The sequence below is a fragment of the Macrobrachium rosenbergii genome, chromosome 25 (assembly GCF_040412425.1).
Source record: "Macrobrachium rosenbergii isolate ZJJX-2024 chromosome 25, ASM4041242v1, whole genome shotgun sequence".
NCBI lineage: Eukaryota > Metazoa > Arthropoda > Malacostraca > Decapoda > Palaemonidae > Macrobrachium > Macrobrachium rosenbergii.
In genome coordinates, this window is record NC_089765.1 from 17194473 (window position 1) to 17218820 (window position 24348).

At 33.2% G+C, this 24348-nt stretch overlaps 1 protein-coding gene across 1 annotated transcript in view; it reads left to right on the forward strand.

The window, feature by feature from the left end:
• LOC136852387 (macrophage mannose receptor 1-like) overlaps positions 1–20268 on the forward strand; it is a 42911-nt gene extending 22643 nt beyond the window's left edge. The window contains exons 26-48 of the mRNA XM_067126978.1: positions 289–440; positions 1382–1497; positions 2098–2252; positions 3424–3519; positions 4363–4469; positions 5022–5128; positions 5559–5629; positions 6534–6698; positions 7842–8065; positions 8695–8824; positions 9416–9586; positions 10247–10369; positions 11145–11290; positions 11972–12062; positions 12416–12528; positions 13868–14002; positions 14592–14769; positions 15655–15781; positions 16329–16450; positions 17319–17480; positions 18068–18136; positions 18796–18921; positions 20022–20268. Coding sequence (XP_066983079.1) covers positions 289–440; positions 1382–1497; positions 2098–2252; positions 3424–3519; positions 4363–4469; positions 5022–5128; positions 5559–5629; positions 6534–6698; positions 7842–8065; positions 8695–8824; positions 9416–9586; positions 10247–10369; positions 11145–11290; positions 11972–12062; positions 12416–12528; positions 13868–14002; positions 14592–14769; positions 15655–15781; positions 16329–16450; positions 17319–17480; positions 18068–18136; positions 18796–18921; positions 20022–20119 — 2984 coding nt within the window. The 3' untranslated portion in view covers positions 20120–20268. The remainder of the gene's footprint in view (positions 1–288; positions 441–1381; positions 1498–2097; positions 2253–3423; positions 3520–4362; positions 4470–5021; positions 5129–5558; positions 5630–6533; positions 6699–7841; positions 8066–8694; positions 8825–9415; positions 9587–10246; positions 10370–11144; positions 11291–11971; positions 12063–12415; positions 12529–13867; positions 14003–14591; positions 14770–15654; positions 15782–16328; positions 16451–17318; positions 17481–18067; positions 18137–18795; positions 18922–20021) is intronic.
• The last annotated feature ends 4080 nt before the right edge of the window (positions 20269–24348 follow it).

Below are 24348 nucleotides of genomic sequence, written 5' to 3' on the forward strand. Positions count from 1 at the left end.
CAATTTCCTTCTACAAAATATTGCCATTTCACAATCTGTATATCAATTTCCTCCTACAAAATACAGCTATTTCACAATCTGTATAGCAATTTCCTCCTACAAAATATAACCATTTCACAATCTGTAGAGCAATGCCCTTCTACAAAACATAGCCATTTAAAAATCTGTATAGCAATTTCCTCCTGCTAAACATAGCCATTTCACAATCTGTATAGCAATGCCCTTCTACAAAACCTAACCATACTATCTGCATCGTTCTATATTTACCACTGAAAATATACTCTCCAGAATTCAACCTTCCAAGGTGCGCAGCAATTCTGTTTGATGGAAAATGGGAACCCCGAGACTGCTCTAGTGCTGGTGAGTCTGATACAGCAGTGATCTGCAGCAAGCCTCCAGAGGCTAAGGACATCACACCAGATGAGTCTGGATGCAATGCTGTGAGTATCGTCTAAGTTAAAAACCATTCAGGTGCAGGAGGTTAGGTTGTAGGTCTGTAGATTCAAATATAATCCTGTTTAACTGTCTGTAGATTGTAGACTTGTAGATACAAATATAATCCTGTTTAACTATCTGTAGACTTGTAGATACAAATATAATCTTGTTTAACTGTCTGTGAACTGTAGACTTGTAGGTACAAATATAATCCTGTTTAACTATCTGTAGTTCTAGATACAAATATAATCCTGTTTAACTATCTGTAGACTTGTAGATATATATATAATCTTGTTTAACTGTCTGTAGACTGTAGACTTGCAGATACAAATATAATCCTGTTTAACTATCTGTAGATTGTAGACTTGTATATATAATCCTGTTTAAATATCTCTAGACTGTACACTTGTAGATAAAAATATAATCCTGTTTAACTATCTGTAGACTGTAGACTTGTAAATACAAATATAATCCTGTTTAACTATATGTAGATTGTAGACTTGTAAATACCAACATAATCCTCTTTAACTATCTGTAGATTGTAGACTTGTAGATACAAACATAATCCTGTTTAACTATCTGTAGATGTAGACTTGTAGATACAAATATAATCCTCTTTAACTATCTGTAGACTGTAGACTTCTAGATACAAATATAATCCTGTTTAACAATCTGTAGACTGTAGACTTGTAGATACAAATATAACCTTGCTTGAGGGGTTACATCTAACTATCTAGTATATCTGTTGCAAATATCTTGTAAAAGGAAGTCTGAATACTGTTGAATTCCTTGAAGACTATGTAAGGTCAATCTTCATTTCAGCCCCCAATCACAACTGCATTAAATAAAACTGAGTTTATGCATTAAGACTTGGCAAAGTTAAAGCAGATTCACTAACAACAAAAAAGTGTATTTCTTCCATTTTTTATTATTTTATACTCCTCAGGGTGACTTGTACTACAAAGGTTCCTGCTACAGCATTTCAAATACAATGTTATCATGGGATGAGGCTAAGAATGCTTGTGACAGGGAGTACTCCAATTTGTTGAGGATTGAAGACGAGTAAGTTTGAAATAATTTGATTTTTTTAAGGTTAAACGTACATAGACTCACTTATTCACCTTTGAAACATCATATGGTAGACCTTAGAGCGTGTCCACACTGCAGAAAAACTTGTCAGAAACACTTGTTGGCAACATATTGCATACAAATCACAAACATGTTAAAAATAAGTCAACGACCAAAAATAGAGAAAGCCATACAGTAGACATTAGGGTGCGTCTACACTGCAGTCAGACATGTCATAAACATCCGTAGGCAACTTATCACATACATATCACAGACATGTTGAAAACAAGTCAACCACTAGGAGCGGCAAACAAACCTTTGGTAAAAACAAGGTAGTCATATGAAGCAATGGTTGAAACTACCCAAATGTTGCTGACTTGTATTCAACATGTTTGTGATTTGTGTGCGATAAGTTAACCACGTGTTGACGACATGTTTCACTGCAGTGTGGATGCACTCTTAGGGAATCACGGACTTATTTAACAAGGACTATATTGTTTGTGCTGGCATTCCTTAGAATTTAGAGACAGGAAAAAATTCTATGTCTCAGCCATTACTTCCAAAATAAGTCTGTGTATTTATCTGTCCTTTCAGACAGGAGGGTGCGTTCTTTTCCTCCAGCTTCGGTGACTACGGCTTCGACGCGTGGACTGACGTCAAAGTTCACAAGTATTCGGACGAATCGTTCGAGTTCATTTTCGACGATGGGAAGGTTGTCACTTATCTTCCTTGGGATTCTTCGGAACCAAGTAAAGTTGTTTAATGATCTCTTTCAGCTTTTTTTTACAAGTATAATAAAATTCAATGTTCTTTTTCCAGATTTTAAAGTGAATGATGTGTCTCTCGATTTTTCGGAATTCCTTGCACCGTTTACAACTATAAATATATAAGTATATATTGTTATCAAGTTTGGTGAAAGGAAAATACTTTTTTTTTTAAATCTAGCTGTCAAGACGCACATACATATTTGACCTCAATATCTTCCAATTCACTTGAAGATATCAAGTCTTTATAGCTTTAATTAATATTAATGTCATATATACACTTGATTTTGAGGACATTTTTTGAAAATGTGAGGTAAAACGCATTTTGCCACAAACTTAGTAAATTGCATATGAAAATTTTAGACATTAATATTATTGTCCTTCTGTATAATTTAGTCGTTTTCTCTGCTCTTTGCCAAAGAGAAAGCATTGTTTCGTTCCCATTCAATAAAGATTACTGTTCTCTCTTAATGTCATAGAGAGTGATTTCCTTAGTAAGTGGTCCGTCAATGGAGGCATGAGGTTCATTTCTAATATATCTAAAGACTTAACTGATTAGCTTCTGTCATACCACGCACATAAACCACTAAACTGCCTATGATCATCAAACTACTAAATTCTGGGTATCAGACAAACCACCTGCTCTATTTTGTTGTTATAATGACTACACGATTCACCAGCCATCATTTATGTGACAGAAATGATTGGCATGTCTCTCAGTTGTATTTCCTCGTAGGGGGGTAGTGCCGTCAGCGCACCTCACGTGGTGCACTGTAGGCACTACTTAAGGTTCTTTGCAGCTTCCCTTCGGCCCCTAGCTGCAAACTCTTCCATTCCTTTAACTGTATCACAGTTCATATTCTCTTTCTTCCACCTGACTTTCCACCCTCTCCAACACAACTGCTTTGAGGTTTTCCTCCTGTTACGCCCTTCAAACCTCCTTACTGTCAGTTTCCGTTTCAGCGCTGAAGGACCTCACAGGCCACAGCGCTTGTCCCGTGGCCTAAATTCTACATTCTTCTTCTTCTAAGGTTTTAACTTGATGAATTGACATTCTGGTACCTCGTTAATCAGTAGGCCAGGCTTTTTCTAACAGCGTCAAACCTATACTGATCAAAATAATAATTATGTTGTATATAAATGTTCATTTTTCCAGATCTGGGAGAAGGTGACTGCGTCTTAATGGAAGGCACCGCAGGTGTAGTGGGGTTGTACAAGGTGCATGCGTGTGAAAAAGAACTCAATTTTATTTGTAAGTAGATTAAGATTAAATAACCGTTTCTGCCTGAGCTCAGAGTTATAAAATTATTGTTATGTATTATTCATTCTATCATTACCGTAATAACGAAAATTATTCTGAGATGATAAGAAATCCTCACATGAAAGTAAAAGGAGAGACGAAGACTTTCGGCTTTATTACAAAGAAATCTTCAGGGTCTTAGTAATTCTTTCTTTTATTGTCAAGTGAGTATCTCTTATTTTCTTCGTCCACGGGACAATTGCAGAAGCACAAAAAATATTCTAAGAAAATGAGTTGCTTTGCCTCAGTACATACAAACAAAATAATATTGTCCTTAATGGCATATTGATAAAATAGTTTTTTTTCGTGTTTTATTACAAACAAATCTTCAGGGTGATGGTATCTGTCTTTTATTTCCACGTAAATATCTCTTATTTTCTTCACTGGCATCTGTCTTTTATTTCCACGTGAAGATCTCTTATTTTCTTCACTGGTATCTGTCTTTTATTTCCACGTGAAGATCTCTTATTTTCTTCACTGGTACCTCTTTTATTTCCACGTATAGATCTCTCATTTTCTTCACTGGTATCTGTCTTTTATTTCCACGCGTAGAACTCTTTATTTTCTTCACTGGTATCTGTCTTTTGTTTCCACGTGAAGATCTCTTATTTTCTTCACTGGTATCTGTCTTTTATTTCCACGTATAGATCTCTCATTTTCTTCATCCACGGGACAATTGTGGAAGTACAAAAAAATATTACACGAAAATGCATTGCTGTACCTCAGTACATACAAAATAACATTTTCCTTAATGGCATATTAATAAAACCATCTATTTTACATTTCACTGAACAGGTGAGTATGATCGCCAGGGTTACACAACTCTTCCACCCGAACCCACTCCAACTCACGGCACAAACTGCCTGGAAAACTGGGATCATTTTGGTGGACATTGTTACAAGGTAAAGAAAAAAGTACTTTCACAATTTTAAATCAAATTTCACTTGGACTCTTTCAAATGCTAGTGGCGAGAATCTAATCATTTTTAACCTACGTTAAAAGCAATGCAGAAATTCTTATACCTATCTAATATCTGCAAATGAAAAGTTTAATTTACTCCAGATTCTGGACGACATGGACAACATATAAAAGTGGTATCTGGAATACATTTTTTGCCAGTTAATTCCATAATAAAATATGGTGATGCCGAAAATAGTAGTTTTTGGAGTTCAACGCTACTGTTTTACTTCCTTGAGGCATACCTAAATATCCCCTAATACGTATGCAGTAAGGAAGTTTATTCCGTAGCAAGACTTAACGTAATCACTCGTTAAACCATTGCCAGTTTTATGCAGGAATTCCCATTTAAGAAAGAGTAGTGGACGCCCTTTGCAACATACACCAATGGCCGTTGGAGCGGGCAGCTTGATCCAACTCGAATCTGACGAAATGAAAATCAGAATTTCGTTTTGTGCTTTAACCAAAACTTGCTTCATTATCAAAATTATCCACAGGTACTCACGGAAACTCACACCTGGACTGAGGCAGAACAAGTTTGTCAAGCCTACGGCGCTCACCTGGCAAGCATCAACAGTCAAGAGGAAGAGTCTTTCCTACAGCAGTAAGGGAGGGAGTTTTTTTCTTGAGTAAAATAACAACCGTGATAACTTTTAAGTCAAATAACTAGAGGAACTTTACTCTTATGCGAATAAAAGTGTGGGATATGAAGAATTTTAAAGAATTTGTTTTTTACCTGAAGTTATCCCAGGTTCGCATTTGTAATCAATTTAATTCGCATTTGTACTCATCAATTTAAGAGTCACAACATTCGAAATGTCAGTTGCCGAAAGAATCTTGTCAGTGCATCCTTTCTTTGTATGTAGTTCACTAATATCAATCTACAGAGCTTACTATCTTGACTTATGACTTCACTTCACAAGCAATCAATGGGTCTTTTTATACTGACATTTTCTGTTTAACTGTCCAGACAACTGACAAAAAGCATCATAAGAATCAATACTCGGATGTTTACTCAATTTCTTTCTTCGCAGAACACTGTGGTACATGTATGACCTTACTTACGATAACCTTTGGGTCGGGCTTCAACTAGACACATTAGCAGGTAAAAAAAATGGTTTTCAATTTGTCTTAGCACTTTCCAAAGGATTCCAGGTTATCTTGACATTTTCCAAAGGCTTTCAATTCATTTAAACACTTTGCAAAGGGTTTCAACTTATCTTAACATTTTGCAAAGGCTTTCAATTTATCTTAACGCTTTCCAAAGGCTTTCAATTTATTTCAACACTTTCCACAGGTTTAAAAGGTATACTAACACTTTACACAGGCTTTCAATTCATCTTAACACTTTCCCAAGGGTTTCATATTGACTCTTTCCAAAGGCTTTCAGTTTATTGTAAGATTTGCAAAGGCTTTCAGTTTACCTCAACATTTTCCAAAGGTTTTCAATTTTTCTTAACACTTCCAATGGTTTCAATTTATCTTAACACTTCTAAATGCTTTCAATTTATCTTAACACTTTCCAAAGGCTTTGAATTTACCTTGACACTTTCCAGAGGCTTTCAATTTATATTAACACCTTCCGAAGGCTTTCAATTTATCTTAACACTTTCCAAAGGCTTTCAATTTATCTTAACACTTTCCAAAGGCTTTCTGTCTATCTCAACACGTTCGAAAGGCATTCAATTTATCTTAGCACTTTCCAAAGGCTTTCAATTTATCTTAACACTTTCCAAAGGCTTTCAATTTATCTTAACACTTTCCAAAGGCTTTCTGTCTATCTCAACATGTTCGAAAGGCATTCAATTTATCTTAACACTTTCCAAAGGCTTTCACTTTATCTTAACACTTTCCAAAGGCTTTCAACGTACCTGAAAACCGTCCAAATCTTACTCAGATTTACTTTACAAATATCCCAGAAACGTTAACTTTTGTTAATTTGTTTTTGTTACAGTTCTAGAGCCATTTCTAAAACGAATTTGACTGACAGATTATGAAAATCCCCGCAGACAAACACTGGACAGACGGTTCCTCCCTCGACTTCCTCCACTGGGCGTCGGGCCAGCCTGAAATGCACGAGCATGAAAACTGTGCCTCGGCTTATCGTTACGACGTGTCACTCTCTTGCACTGTGTGTGAAACGCATCTCCCATTTATATGCGAGGGAAAGGAGGGTAAGTGAAGATGTTCATTCTTCGTTTAAAGGTGTTTCTCTGGAGCGAGGGAATAATGGGATTTGGAGGCTCCTTTCAAATTCTTGACTGGAATTCTCTTTAATTGACGTGTCTTTTTATTTATTCATTTATTTGCTCCAGCGGATTTTCAACCTTTGTACCGCATTTACAATGTGTATAACACATTCTAAATATTATTTTCGAAATTCTTTACCATTATACCACCCTCCTTATTATTTTTCATGCTCTGTTGACAAAGAATTTAACACTCATTTATAAAACAAAAAAAATGCAAGAATCCTGAAGGAAGTAAACTTTCTTCATAAACTAAATTTATAAATGAAGATTGTGAATGGACAGAGCATAAAATATTTTTGATCGAATCTAAAATGAAAATAACAAATGAGAGTTAACTCATCACTAAACAAATGAGTAGAAATATATTTATTTTATACATTTATGAATAGGCTAAAATGAATGAGTGACTGAATAAATGAATGAATGAATGAGCGAGTGATGTGAATGAATAAAAGAATTCAATAATGAATGAATGAGTGAATGAAAGAATGAGTGAGTAAATGATTCATTGAATTAATTAACTAATGAGTGAGTGAATGTATGAATGAATTAGAACAGACCTGAACAAGTGAATGAATGAATGAGTTAGAACAGACCTGAATGAATGAATGTATTAATGAACTAGAACACACCTGAATGAATGAATGAATGAATGAATGAATGAATGAATGAATGAATTAGAACAGACATGAATGAATGAGTGAATGAATGAGTTAGGACAGACCTGAATGAATGAATGAGTTAGAACAGACCTGAATGAATGAGCTAGAACAGACCTGAATGAATGAATGAGCTAGAACAGACCTGAATGAATGAATGAATGAATTAGAACAGACCTGAATGAATGAATGAATGAATTAGAACAGACCTGCATGAATGAATGAATGAATGAATGAATTAGAACAGACCTGAATGAATGAATGAGTTAGAACAGAACTGAATGAAAAAAAATAGTGAATGAATTAATGATTGAGTGAATGAATGAACGAATGAATGAATGAATGAAAGAATGAATGAATAACTTCAGGATGAACTACAACAATGCCTCCTTTTACCTAACCAAAGGAACGGTTATCACGACACTATCTCCACCAACATTCGAGCCGGCAGCGAAATGCACCGACGGAGAGGGTGACTGGTACCTCTACAATGACAACTGTTACAAATTCGTGTCCCAAACTGACGAGGACCCTCAGTCCTGGGACAAGTCAGTCGCCCTGTGCCTGGAAGAAGGCTCCCACCTGTCTTCGATCGCTGACGTTGACGAGAACTTCTTTATTGAGTCTATGGTAATTATTGTCTCTTTTTTTATCTTGAAAGCTGGTTAGCCTGCCATTGCAGTTTCAGAGCAATCATGAAATAAAAGCGATTATAAGAAGATAGCCAGTGCATTGTATGGGTACACAGTTACAAAAAGAATGTATGAAATGAACTGTTATTTTTATTTCTATGTTTCAAGGACAAAATCAGTTTATTGATTTCTCTTATATTTTTTAGTTTTGGGACGATTAGTATCTGTGTATCATTGTTTCCTGTTTCCAAGAACAAAAGAGCTATTCAGACACGATCTGAACCTTTTGATATAATCCTAAGAATATGGAGGCAATGGGATCTTTTATTATACTCTTCATAGGCAAAGGGATCTTTTAATATATTCTTAAGAGGCAAAGGGAACTTTTAATATAACCTTAAGAATATAGAGGCAAAGGCAGTCTTGTGTGAACTCTTTACTGTAATAATTCAGTTTTCCTGATACTTCCTAACCTCATTAATACCCGTAGTTTGGTATATTTTCATTTCCATTAACCTCCCTGCTTATGTCCAACTTTATAACCAAGGAGAAATTTACCATTAGAAAACCAGACTAATGATACAACTGCCATAAAATTAAAATATATATATCGGCCATTTTTTTCAGCTGAGCCAGTTATCAGACGATTTTATCTGGGTGGGCGGAAGAGCCCTTGAAGACTCGGGTTTCCAGTGGGTGGATGGCAGTCCTTTTGCCTATGACAACTGGGCCACAGGAGAGCCCAACAATTATATGGGTACGTACCTTCTGGCATGAATGTATGCATGCATTACGACACAGTTATGCATATGCCGTCATAAGCGTACGTATGTACATATATATAGTTCCTCGTTGGGAGAGCGGGTTCCGTTCTCAGCTAGCACTCTGCTGGCCGCGAGTTCGAATCCCCGACCGGCCAATGAAGAATAAGGGGAATTTATTTCTGGTGATAGAAATTCATATCTAGCTATAATGTGGTTCGGATTCCACAATGAGCTGTATGTCCCGTTGCTAGGTAACCAACTGGTTCTTAGCCACGTAAAATAAATCTAATCCTTCGGGCCAGCCCTAGGAGAGCTGTTAACCAGCTCAGTGGTCTGGTTAAACTAAGATATACTTAAACTTATGTACATATATATTACACAGGGTACAGAACTATTCTATATATATTCTCACACTACCTCCAACTTTGCTCATCTCTCAGGTTCATGATTCAAAGATTAATCAAAATTATTTCCTGTCTAAATGTGCTAGGTAATATGACCTATTTATCCTGACTTTAGAAGACGCTTTTTAGCGAAGAAAAGTATCCTGAACGACTTTTATCTGACATTATTCTCTCCTACAGACCAGGAAGACTGCATAGAGATGTACAACCGGGCACAGGGGAAATGGAACGATAAAAACTGCGGGCACCTGAGTGGAAGGGTATGCAAGAGACCAAATGGGGCAACCGTGCCCCCGCCGACAACGACGGTACCCCCCGCTGGTAACTGTCCGGAGAACTGGGTGCATGTTGGTAAGTGTAATTATAAGTGCATTAGTTGATCTGTTGACCTTAAATGCCTGCTGATAGAAATGCATATTTAAAATTGAAATTGAATGTCTATGTTTAAGAATTTGTGTTGCTTCAACTGGAAGTTCCCTGCCTGAAATCACGCACAGAAAGTATATAGATAATATTAGATCACACTGCATTTTGTATAACAAATACTAAATGAAAAAGCCTCGCGAAATATTTAGAATAACGTTTTGTAAAACATCAGCCGGTATGTTCATAAAAACATCTCTATCTATATATATAATATTATTACGTTATTATCAAGAAACATATTAATTTTAAATTACGCTCTCCAGTTATCTAAATCATTAATATTTGTGAGATCTGACATTACATACGATATCCTTACATAACTGTTATTAATATACAGAATATACTACAAAACATCTCTTGCGTAAAGAAAAATCATATCTTACACATTTTACAAGGCAACATCATGATTATATATATATATATATATATATATATATATATATATATATGTATATATATATGTGTGTATATATATATATATATATATATATATATATATATATATATATATATATATATATATATATATATATATATATATATATATATATATATATATATATATGACTTGTTTATCTCTTCCAGCCACAACAGGAAGGTGCTTCACGTATGTCGAAACAGTTACCTACTTTGACGATGCAGTGACCAGCTGTAAAAATCTGTACAAAGGGGCTGAGTTGGTTAGCCTTCATACCCCAAAGGAAATGGGTAGGATATAAAGAATTTCTTTGCAATGAATTACATGAAAAAGTGGATAAGTTTGGCTTTAATTATGCGTTGTACGAGAAAACCTTTAAGGCAATACTGGAATGTATATAAAATATTTGTAATGTTGGCATCAATTGGATTTTGTATAAATGAGCATTTAAGACAATACTGAAATACATTAAAAATGGATAAGTTTGGGATTAATTAGGTACAGAATTGTATTACAGAACATTGAAGTCAATACTGAAATATGTATAAAATATTGGTAAAGTTTGTATTTATTAGGGTTTGTCAAAAAAAGAATATTTAAGACAATACTAAAATAGATATCAAATATTTTATAAGGTTGGCGTTAATTAGGTGTGTTTGTGAGAAAACTTAGGAACTAATGCGTAAGTGGGAACGGATAAGAACTAATGCATAATTATGCGGAGTGGAAGACATAAAGAGTAGAAATAAATAAAAGGAGAAAAGTATAACAGGAAGAACGGAATACGCTAATGATAGAATAGTGCAATGATTATATATATATATATATATATATATATATATATATATATATATATATATATATATATATATATATATATATATATATATATATATATATATATATATATATATATATATATATATATATATATATATATATATATGTATGTATATATATGTATATATGTGTGTGTATACATACTATGTATATATATACATACATATATACATACTAAGACCAAACAGGCTACCACCTAACAATAACCCCGATCTTCTCTCTCAGCGTACATAACAGTGATGATTGGATTGTACAATGCCGAAGCCTGGATAGGCCTAAAATACGAATCGGAAGATTACGTCTGGGTCGACCAATCGACCGTCGACTACACGCCCTGGGCCCCGGGAGAGCCGAATGGGCAATACATGGCGGTAATAAATTATAAATTACACTTTTTTTTATAATAAAGGCAAAACCAGCCTTTGGTTCTATATGCAAACTATTCCCTCAGATGAGTGACAGGCGAAGGTGGTACGCTACTTATGTAATGGAAAAACTCTTTTTGTAGTGAAATCTTATACGTACAATGCCGTTATATTTTTATAGTTATCCTTTGTATGTTATAATATATACATGTATGTATATGTATATATATATATATATTATATATACATACATATATATATATATATATATATATATATATATATATATATATATATATATATATATATATATATATATATATATATATATATATATACAGTATATAATGGAGAGAGAGAGAGAGAGAGAGAGAGAGAGAGAGAGAGAGAGAGAGACAGACAGAGACGTTAACTTAAAAAATCTAAGCGACCAAAAATTAATAACTTCTTGATGCTAAAATGTATTACGTAGTTTTAAAAAAACTCAAGAACTTACATCATTCGTTTACTACTAAAATTGAATTCAAAACAGCTTTTAAAGATTAGGAGGTGTTGACAATGTCAACGTGTAAAAAAAAAAAAACAGAAATATATAAATTTAAAAACATTGCCTTACAGTCCACCCACAGACTATTTAATATTCTGTTGCTCTACATTTTATTTTAATATTTTTTATTTTTATTTCAGGAAGATTGTGTTGAGGTAATTTACCCAACAGGGCTGATGAATGATATTGCCTGTTACAACTACTATAATTATATATGTGCCATGCAACAAGGTGAGACAGATATACATATGTATATATACATACATATACACATATAAAATATGTATACATATATACATATGTACACACACATATATATATATATATATATATATATATATATATATTTACATATATATATATATAATGTATATGTACATGTACATATATATAATATATAAAATTATCTTTCCTAGTGTTTATGCATAATACTATGTTTGTTAACTATCAAGCAACTAATCCACCAATACTTAGCAACGTAACTACAAAAATTACATATGCAAAAATTCATTAACTCGCTCAAGAAAAATGGATCACACTTCACCTATTTGTTACACATAAACGGATCTAACTATATATTTCAGATCCGTCCATAACAGAGCCTACCACTTTCCCGAAATGTGACTCTCCTTATGATAATTACTATAAATATAAAGACGACTGCTACAGGTCGGAGAAAACGGCAAAGAGTTGGGATGTGAGTAGTCTATTGTTTCCTATAAGTAACTAACTAAATCAATCTTGGACTAATATTTACAGGTGTTGAAATATGTGAATAAATTTCTTATTTTGATCTGGAGATAAAATTTGTCTAATCCACTATATGAAATGATAAAATTATAATGGATTTATGGTCTGGTAATGACATATGCAGTCGATTAATATGTAGTTGCACTATACAAAATTTGTTCCATTTCATTTTTTTATTTTGATTTAAAGCTCAAGTTATATTTATGCACTGCAGTGAGAATTTGAATTTTTAATGACTTTATGGTCTGATAATGCCATATGCAGTCGATTAATATATAGTTTACTATACAAAATTCGTTCCATTTCAATTTTGATTTTAATTTGGAGCTTAAATTATCTTAATCTATTGCAGTGAAATTCTGAATTTTTAATGAATTTATAGCCTGATAATGACATATGCATAAATCATATATAGTTTTAATATGCAAATTTTGTTACATTTCAATCCTGTTATGCTCAGTCCCCTGCTCTTAGGAATTAATATTTTTCATTGGGTGTTCATCTTTGTACACTTTAAGAAAGATAAGAATATGAATCTAACCTATAAAAAATACCATTAAAAATGCGTTAGATGCTTTTAGATTCTAATAATAATTGACCTTCTTCTTGGGTTAAAGACACTCGTTTCTAGAACTCCAAGGGTGGCATTTCATAAAAATGCAGACTATCTGAAATTTATTTATATATTTTCATAAAAATGTAGAATTCATGAAATTTCTGTTTGTCGTCATTCTGTACCGTAATTTAAGACGCTTTATTACTAATTATTTATTTATTTATGTATTTGTTTCTTTTGTATTTTTATCAAAATAACTGAACTTAACTTTCCAGCGTTAGTTACTCCATTTTCCTAAGACTTAATTAGTCACTCATTTATCACTTCATCTTTTTATTGATTTAACTTTGTGATCAGGACGCTTTATTACCATTTAATTATTTATTTATATATTTATTTATTTTGTATTTTTTATCTAAATAACTGAACTTAACTTTCCAGTGTTAGCTATTCCCTTTTCCTAAGACTTAATTAGTCACTCATTTATCAATTCATCTTTTTTTTTATTTAATCTTGTGATCAGGGCGCTATATTAACATTTATGTATTTATTTTGTATTTTTTATCAAAAGAACTGAACTTAACTTTCCAGCGTTAGTTACTCCCTTTTCCTAAGACTTAATTAGTCACTCATTCATTCATCTTTTTATTGATTTAATTTTGTGATCAGGACGTTTTATTACCATTTATGTATTTATTTATGTATTTATTTATTTTGTATTTTTTATCAGGACGCAGAGAAAACTTGCGCAGACGAAGGAGCTCATTTGGCGTCAGCTTTTGACATGCACGAGGGCGCGTTACTTTGGATCCTCGGTCAGGACTCAAGCATCGTACACCCATGGATAGGACTCAACGACAAACGGGTGAGTTACATTGGTAAATACTGGTTTTCATCTGTAGGCTGGGTGACGTTTATTTACTGAGTGCGTTTAACTTTTCAAATGATGCTAAAATATAAGGCGTTTTAGTTTTCGGTTTATGCAAAGGATCAACTGATTGCATCACAATATCACATATTATGAGTATAAAGACTAACGCTTCAATAATATATCAGTGACTTGATAACTAATATGGGTTGGTATAGGCACTGCATAAAGAATGCATATCTATCTATCTATCTATCTATCTATCTATCTATCTATCTATCTATCTATCTATATGTATATACATATATATGTATATATATAAATATATACATATACATATACATATACATATATCAGCCGGAATATGAACGAATAAAATTTATTAGTGTAAACTGAATTCGCGACAAGACAATATATTATCATAAAACTTCTTAGTTTACTAACAATCATAATAATAATGATCTAAATTCACATGACCTATTTATGCCTCCCAGATGAACGGCCATTTAAAGCAATTATATAATAATATATAATATAATCCTAAGCAAATAAAATGACACCTAACTCTTACCTATTCCCGGAAAAGGTACAAAGCACTTACGAATGGACAGACAACTGGCCCGTGTCCTACACGAATTGGGGAGAAGACCAACCGCAGGTCAACGTCACTGACAAAAACTGTGTCATGTTGGATTCTGACGATGGCCTTTGGTACAACGAAAAATGCGAAGAACTGAAGCCGTTTTTGTGTAAATACTCAGAAGGTAAGGATTATATTTTTTCTATTAAGTTGATCTGAATATGACGGTTTTATGTTATGAAAATGATTTTCTTGTCTTTGTATGCTTAAACAAATATTAACTCGCGAATACCGTTGAATGTCGAATTCACTCTACCTTAGGAATAATTTACAACTGAGAGTGCAGAATCACTTGTCAGTCATAATTCCCCCTGACTGTACTGTAAGTCATTCCCAAGGTACAGTCAATTCGATACGAAATGGTTTTTGTGGCTTACTGTTTGTTAATATAAAAAGTCATATATGTATGTATGTATGTATGTATGTATGTATGTATGTATGTATGTATGTATGTATGTATGTATGTATGTATGTATGTATGTATGCACATCAGAAAGCTACTGAAAAATATAAACATTAAACAGTATTTGTGGCTTAATATTTGTTGTTGTGTTTGATTTGAATTACAGAACGTTATTACGAGCAGTTTTATCTTATCCAATTGAAGGCCATACGAAACAATAAGATCCAATTGTATGTGTGTATTTATGTATGTTGTATGTAATTCAAAACTGACATTAAAGTAAAACTGACCGAATTCACTGAAAAACAATTGTCCACTAAATGGCAAAGTCTAGAGAACACAGTACATTGATTTTAGCTACACATTGCCAAGTTATGTCACCGAATTTAACCCATACAACTTTCTAAGGGTGATTACTTTTTACCACTGGTTAAAAACACTGTTTGTCCAGGTACAAACTTGATTAAATGGAATACAAACAATGATGTTATTTATACTATTTATCTTTCGAAAAATTATGATCGATGTGACTAAATTCAGTAAAAAGATGTATAAACAGAAAAAGATATTCAGACATTTTTTGACTACGTACCCTGACCAATCCAGATCAGGCCCCGTCACCCGGCCCACCTGTGGCAGGTCACTGCCCAGACGACACCTGGACTAATCTACCTGGTTCTTACTGCTACCTGGCAGTCACGGATACGAAGAGCTGGAATGATGCAAACGCCTAGTAAGTTTTTACCTATTTTTTTTACAAGCGTTTTTGATTGATAAAAATGTTTGCAAATGAATAAGTAACAGAGACTCATAGGCAAATAGGTTGTTTATTTGTTGTGAGGGGAATATGATACGTGGATAGTACACAGAAACTCACATGTTACTGAATGTTTTCTTTTTTATAAAATCATTTCATTCTGGAAAACCTCTCCAGGTTTTTAACATGGCTTAATAATCGTCTCCCAAAATCTGCCTTTCATCCATGCTTATATGAAAGAATTCCCTTTTTAATGTTTTCATATAAATGGGATTTCTCAATATAGTATCTGAAAATACTTTATCAAGTTCATTATTAAATTTAACAAGAAGACTTTAGCAAGCTTTAACTTTACCACGAAGGCCCAGACTTGGGAAAACTTGCCAAAGATATCAATATTTTCCTCATTCATGTTTCCCAGTTGGTAAGTCTCTTAAACCATACCCACTTACGCATCCTAGCTGCGTATTTTTTTTATCGAGTTTGTGAAATGGTGAAATTAGACACGAATCAATTATTACAGCTGCCTCTTCATAGACGCCAACCTCACCTCCATCCACTCGGCCGAGGAAAACGCGGTTGTCAAACACGGCCTGAAAATCCTGAAGAGCAATATCTGGATCGGTCTCATTCAGAAGAAGAGTGGTGAGTTTACTTCGTAATCTCTCTCTCTATTTTTTAATGTTTATGTCACTTAACCCCTGCTATCATTCGTTAACAGTCTACAATCACTGTTTTCACCGTGCCTCAGTAGTGTAGTGCGCTACACTGCACCAGGACCCGGCACTGTCCGTCATGTCTTCCCTACCCTCCCGATCCTCTATCTACTCCGCCCCTACCCGGGGTGGACAAACAGGTTTGCAGGCGGAGGGTGGATGTGTCATGTCTCCCCTACCCTCCTGATCCTCTGCCTACTCCGCCCCCACCCGGGGAGGACAAACAGGTTTGCAGGCGGAGGGTGGATGTGTCATGTCTCCCTTACCCTACCGATCCTCTACCTACTCTGCCCCCACCCGGGACGGACAAACAAGATAGATCCACTCGGATTTATTGTTACAGATTCTCAAGGAGTTTTTATCCTATAGTCCTTAACCCTATTATTTAATAATCATGAAAAGAAGTTACTTTTTTTTTTGGCCGATAATTTTATCCATTTGATGTCCCGTCAACGGCAACTTATACGATTATAATAAAAATACATTTTCCGCAATACCTGCACACTGTTTCATTGTGGGGGGGCGGGGCGAGGCCTTGCTTTAGTCACTTTAAAGTTTAAAAACCGAAGTTTGTTTTTAAATGCTGGTTAGGCCATACACTCAGATAACCAAATTACATTGTTAATTAATGCTTTATGTCATTAAACAGCAACGACTTTAAACTTTACACGAAGTGAACGAAAAATATGGATTTAAATCTATTTGAAGGGAAAGATTCAGTTCATCAAACAATAAATACGAACTGAACCTTTCAATATCACATTAGGTCTCGTGCCTAACTGCTAATCACTTCGAAGGTTTTGGCTGGTCTGACGGGACCCCCCTGGATTTCCTGAATTGGGCGGACGGTGAACCCAGCTTTGACTACGAGCAGTGTACTGAATTCTACCAAGAGGACGGGAAATGGAACGACCTTTCCTGCGACAACTTCAGACCTTTCATCTGCAGAACTGCCAAAAGTGAGGACGTTTCCTTCAAGTTATCTTAACTGGCTTTTTCTGTGATGATTTCCGTAATGACATCATGATAGTAAGAAGCGACTGAGGAGGGTTTCTTCATATATTCTTAACCTAACCTTGTCTGTAGTGATTTTCATAATGATAAAATATGTGATAAAATATATCTAAATTTACCAGCAATAATAGAGTGACATCGTTTTTTTTTCTACAATGATTTTCTTAATGACAGCAATGAGCAGAACATGACGATGTGATAAAAATATTTAAACTTACTAACAATAATAAAGTGACATGGTTTTTATCAGCAATGTTTTGATAATGATAGTGATAAGCAGAACATGACGATATGATAAAAATATTCAAACTTATCAGCAATAGTGAAATGACATCGTCAATTATATTCATCGATAGAAGTTATGCATTTTCATCAAAAGGATTTGACATATATAAATAAATAAATATAATATATATACATATATATATATATATATATATATATATATATATATATATATATATATATATATATATATATATATATATATATATATATATATATATATATTAATGTCGCTACTCTCCCACAGTCCCGGACAGTGAGCCAACCAGTCCAACAGACGCCCCCGTCCCCCCAACGGACTACCCCTACGGAGGAGGTACGTCAGGTGACCAATGAAAAAGATTAAATTAAAATTAAAGTTAAATACAATTTTTAAATTGAAAAAAAGTGAATTAAATTAAGCCCAAGCGATTGTTCATTGACAGTATCTCAATTGCAATTTCTCCATTTTACCAAAAGCCGTTTAAAAAGGTATTTTGGCGAGATGATAAAATAAATTAAAGTTAAATTTGATTTTGAAAGTGAAAAAGATAAATAAATAAATCGAAAGCCATTTTACGTTAATATTTTCCTCACAGTAATTTCTCCACCTTATCAAATTCCATTTACAAAAATATTTCGGTGAAATTAATAAATAACAATATTTAAAATAGAATTAAAGTTGAATTTAAATTTCAAATTGAAAAAGATCATTAAATTAAGCCCAAACAATTGTTCATTAACATTATCTCAGTAGAAATTTCTCCATTTTATCAAAAGCCGTTTAAAAAGGTATTTTGGTGAGATGATTAAATAAATTAAAGTTAAATTTGAATTTGAAAGTGATAAAAGATAAATAAATGAACCAAAAACCAATTTACACTAATGTCTTCATAGCAGTTCCTCCAACTGTAAAAAATATTTCGGCGAAAGGAATAAATAATATTTATATGACTATAGCTTTCATTCATTACTAACTGCCTGTTGACTTCTCAGATGGACTAAGTGGCGGCGCAATATTCGGCATTGTTATAGCCGTAATTTTCGTCTTTGCCGCCGTTGGGTTCGTAGGAATTTCTTACATCAAAAGCAAAAACGGCACCTCTGGAGGATTTAGTCCTAGTTAGTATCAGGCTTTGAATTATATTTTAATTTTTTCTTAATCAAATTTCATTTTGTTTTTCACGATGATTATGGTAAATGATGGCATTACTTATCTCTCTATAGAAGCTTTCAAATAATACATTTCCCAGTTACTAAAAATATAGAAATAAAAGATGTGTCACCTTGCGTTTCTTGTTTAGTTTACTATTCCTCTCTGTTGTATAAAAAAAACTTGATAAAATTTTCAGAAGAAGAAAAATATGTACTTCATTATGAATAGAGTATTTAAAACAGTATTTTTCCCAGTTACTAAAACTATAGAAATAAAAAATGAATCACCTTATGTCTCTTGTTAAACTTACTATTCCTGTCTGTTGTTTACAAAAACTTGATAAAATTCTCAGAAAAAGAAAATTATACACTTCAATATGAATCGAGTATTTAAAATAATACTTTTCCCAGTTTCTAAAAATATAGAAATTAAAGATATATCACTTAGTGTCACTTTTAAAGTTTACTTCTTTTTCTGTTATATAAAAACTTGATAAAGTTCTAAAAAAAATACACTTCAATATGAACTTTTCCCAGATACTAAAAATATAGAAATAAAAGTTATATTACATTGTGTCTTATAAAGCTTACTATTTTTTCTGACGTATAAAGAATTTGGTAAAGTTCTAAGATAAAGAAAAAATACACTTCAATATGAATAAAGTATTTAAAATCATACTTTTCCCAGTTACTAAAAATATGGAACTAAAAGGTACATTACACTGCGTCACTTCTAAAATTTTCCAATTCTGTCTGTTGTCTAAAGATTTTGATAAAGTCCTAAGATAAAGAAAAATGCATTTAAATATGATTAAGTTCATTTATTAAGCTGTCTTTTCGACAAATTAAATAACCGTTGCATGACAAGTAAACAGAATATTAAAATTTGAGAAAACAGATATCTGTTCCAGTCAGCTGTTCATTGCTATGTGACAATTATTGCCTATGTATCGAAAGGAAAATCTGTGCTAATCAGTTCTTCGTAGTTTTGTGACAATATTGCCGAAATACTGGAAAAAATATATTTGATTATGCATCTCCCATTTACCCATTTTTTCGTCCATTAGGTCAACGAGGTGGTGCAGTGGTTAATCTCTCTCCCATCAGCGATGGCAAAGGGTCAACTGTTGCTTATTTCAACCCTACTGATACAACCGACGCTTAAAGTGATCTACCTTCAACCTTGGGTTTAAATGATCGCTTTCTATAAACAGTCACTGATCACTGTGTTGATCAATCACCAACGACTTCGGAATTTAGTCATTGATTACTGCGTTGATCAATGACCAGTGACTTATATATATATATATATATATATATATATATATATATATATATATATATATATATATATATATATATATATATACACATACAGTATATATATACACACACACACATATACAGTGCAGCTTCAATGACACTAATTCATAGACTACTCTAAGCAAGGCGTTTGAAAAACATTCTTGTAATTAATTATACATCTGAACTAAGCACGTTAAGCTGTTTACTTTTTTTTTTAATCGAAGATTTATTTTGTGTGTTTTACAAAGTGTTGAACACTTAACTTGTAAATAGATTATTTAGTTTCAAAGCACAATAATGATAGCAAATTAGTGATGCACATGGACTGATAATCAGATGCAATGAACATATCTCACTGTTTAAGAAAGGAAAGCAAGAATTCCACACTTAAATTTAGAAAATTAGTAGAGAAGTACATAAGTACAGGATTGTACAGTAAAAAAGAAGACAACTTTGCTCTCCTACGTTAATTTGAAAGCTGAATGAAAGATCGTTTTTCTATATATCGTCTATATTATCGGCACTTAATATGGTGACATATGATATTACATTCCAAAATCCATATGACAGCCAATGTTCACGAAAATTAGTTCAATTTTTCTACAATTCTATGATTTTCCTGTAAATTATGTATCATTCTGGAAATGTGTCAAGTAAAATTGTTACATATGAATGGTTATTTGTTTTTCCTTGTAGTGAAGTATTTCAGTTTCAGGTGATGGTTATATAAAAACAACGACTCTAGACATGTGTCGTACTGCCATAAATGTTTAACCATGGAATCTAATGGAAGTCCTTTATAATATAAAAGACAAGATGTTTTTGCCAGAAAAATAAACCAAGATTCAGTACGAAAATAACAGATAAAATAAATTATTTATGGATTATCAAAATCTTGAATCATTCCATACAATTTTCAATTGTTTGGTTTACAGCCACTGAGTAGCACTGGGCCTATGTATATCTCGATGATAAAACAATATAAGTGAATGATGACTCGAAACACATTAAATTATAGTGAATATTAGCATAATAATAATTCATTTCTATGGGTTAATCATGGTAAAGCAGAGAGAAGACAACAGCTTACTTGTAGGCCTACTCGAATATACAGGAGTCTTCGTGACCATCCACAAGAAACATTGAATCAATGCGCATAAAATAAACAAATATAAACAAATAAATACAAATAAAACAACTGAAAATGTTCCATACGGTGGAAAAGAATATTATGCAGGCATACAAGCAGACAGATGTCCAGAAATAACCTTTTTGCAACACGAGAAAGAGTTTGCATACATCGAACCAATTGAGAGCGAGTATAGAAAAAAAAGTTATTTACTTTAGTATACCATAAAGTAACGTTTTCTTTGGTTTCTTCAATTTTCTTTACTATGATTTCAGCGGTGACTTACTTAAATGGATCGCCTCTCCCCAATGCACAGAAAAGTGATAATTTTATTTTTCTTTTACTAAATGTCGTTTAGCTTTGTGTTTTTGCCTGGAATAAGGAAATCTAGAATTTTAATTTCGTTATTATCGAAAAATTTCTAGGTAATGGCAAATCATTAGCAATGATGGCGTGATGTTTAGTGTAAAATTTATGTTCATAATCATTTCTTTAAGCTTTATCGTATTTGCCAGGGGACGGCAGTTAAGTGAACAATTAACAAATAAATAAATGAATGAATAAATAAATAAATTAAGATCCCTCACTAATTGGAACGATCAATGACTCGGGAGAATGATGTTCAGATTTGTAATTTGTTCATAATTCACTTTATTTTTCCAATGTCTCCCTTAAATTAGGCTACATGTAAACTATTTCGTGAATATAATCATTTATAAGAGGGAAAAATTAGCCTGCTGATGGATTGTATATGTATTTCTGTACGGTATGACGTGTCAATGTAATGTTGTAGTGCTTTGTGGAGAAAAAAGTCTTGTGTAAATAATCTTTTCCATCCCAAACTTATTGCTACTTGATGGCAATAAGCCATGTTCAACTATACAAGTAACGTGTTTTTTTTTCCACTGCTGTAAATTATGAAGAATTGTACTATTACATATTTGAGTTCATAAGGAGTTTATTTTTTATTGAAAACTCACGTAAAAAAAAAAAGTTTTGTACTTCTTGCATTAGAGATCTTTCTCAGAGTATCGGGTTCTGAGATTTGGGAAATGTGAGTCTCTCACGTTCTATTGAGTTACCTCAAGCTTGCTTGCTTGATTGATTGATTGATTGATTGATTTATTTATTTATTTATTTATTTATTTATTTATTTATTTATTTTGACACTTGATTTCGAGAAATCTTGAAAAGCGCGAATTTTTTACAAGAAAAAATATAAAGGATCCGATTAACAAAAAAAGTGTCCAATGCTATGGTAATCGTTTTTATGAAACATTTAACAAAAAATATAACTCCTACAGAATATTAGAGTAAAAAAATTAAGAAATATTAATGACAAGAACCATTAATGAATTTGCATAAGTTTTTTTGTTAGACTGTGCACTTGTGAAAAAATATACAATTAAATGAACTTAATTTGAATGGAAGCGTTTTTCAAGATGGAATTTTTCAGAAGCACTAAAAAAAAAATCTACGGCAACAAAACAAGGCAAAAGAAAATCTTCAAAACTCACTATTATTTTTTTCTAAAGGAAGGAAATTACTAAAGAGTAATTCTCCTTAAAGATAAATTTAATTTCACAGAGAACTTGCAAGAATATCGAACTTAATGGTCCCTTTAATGAATGGCGCCCCCCAAAAAAAAAAAAAGATTAGAAGTCCTTTTCCTTGTAACAGAGTCTTCGATATTTTTTTCCGCTAAATCATTCCAATATATCAACTAGCAATATTTCTAAAAGACATGAACACGAATCGAGCCCAAACGTACCTTATCAGGAACAGAACTCTGATGTAAACGTTATATAAAGACCACAGAGAGAGAGAGAGAGAGAGAGAGAGAGAGAGAGAGAGAGAGAGAGAGAGAGAGAGAGAGAGAGAGAGAGAGAGAGAGAGAGGAGAGAGAGGGGGCGGGGTGTCAGGGAATCAGCCAGCGTGAAAGAAGTTTAATATATGCAAATATTCAATTAAATTTCCGTTCCCTGCCAGACGACACAGCCGAGGTTGTTTTCATTCCTCGTGTCTTTCATTCCAATTTTCTCTCAGAAAGAAGAAGAATGGACGTTTATATAATGCTCCCCACTCTCATTACGCAGTGCCGACATAGAACGGCTATCAAAATATAGCAAGAAATGCCAGCTATTAGGCTCCAGTCACGTACATTTTGACACTTGATTGAACAGAGGATTAATGATTCATCAGACTCCGACAACGTCCTAAAGGCATGTGTCGGAGATTAGTCGACAGTCGACAGCAGGTTTTCCAACATGTCAAATAAATATAAAAATACGTTCACATATCCCTTCTAACTCCTTTCAGTTCTGTTTAAAGTGATTATTGGCAAACATTCTTTCAACAAATTCTTCAATTCTCTGAAGTTCTGATTTTCTTTTAACATAGGATTAGTAACTTGCTGAAGTTTTATATGGAAAGCAGTTTTGGCTGGGAAGCTACATATCTGGTAAAATACGACGTATACTGCCTTACAGATAACTGGAGAACTAACATACTGAAAATCATACGTTAGGTTCAGAATAATTACTGAAGGTTTCATAGACACTTCACCTTGATCTTCCATTTGTGAATTTGTGATTTATATAACATTAAGTAACTATATCATTCAATGGATAAGTAAACTAAATGAAATATCCCACACTGACTTTAGAACAGGAACTTTGGAAACGATGTTTATACTTTCGGTAAATAGAAATGTATCAACAGCGTTTACACAGCAGTTTTTAGCCTCTACACTACAAGAAAAGGTAGTGAAAGACGGCGGGATAAACCCGTAGAGTTTCCAGAAGCTGGCTTGTATATTTCAGCTTCTTTGGGACCGCCAAACTCAAGAAGGATGAGATGATTTTGGAGACATGGTGGATGTTGTTGTTTTTGATAAAGATGGCTTTATGACAGCACGGGTTCTTACTTATAGGTCAGCCCGTAATAAAGACGTGGGAAGA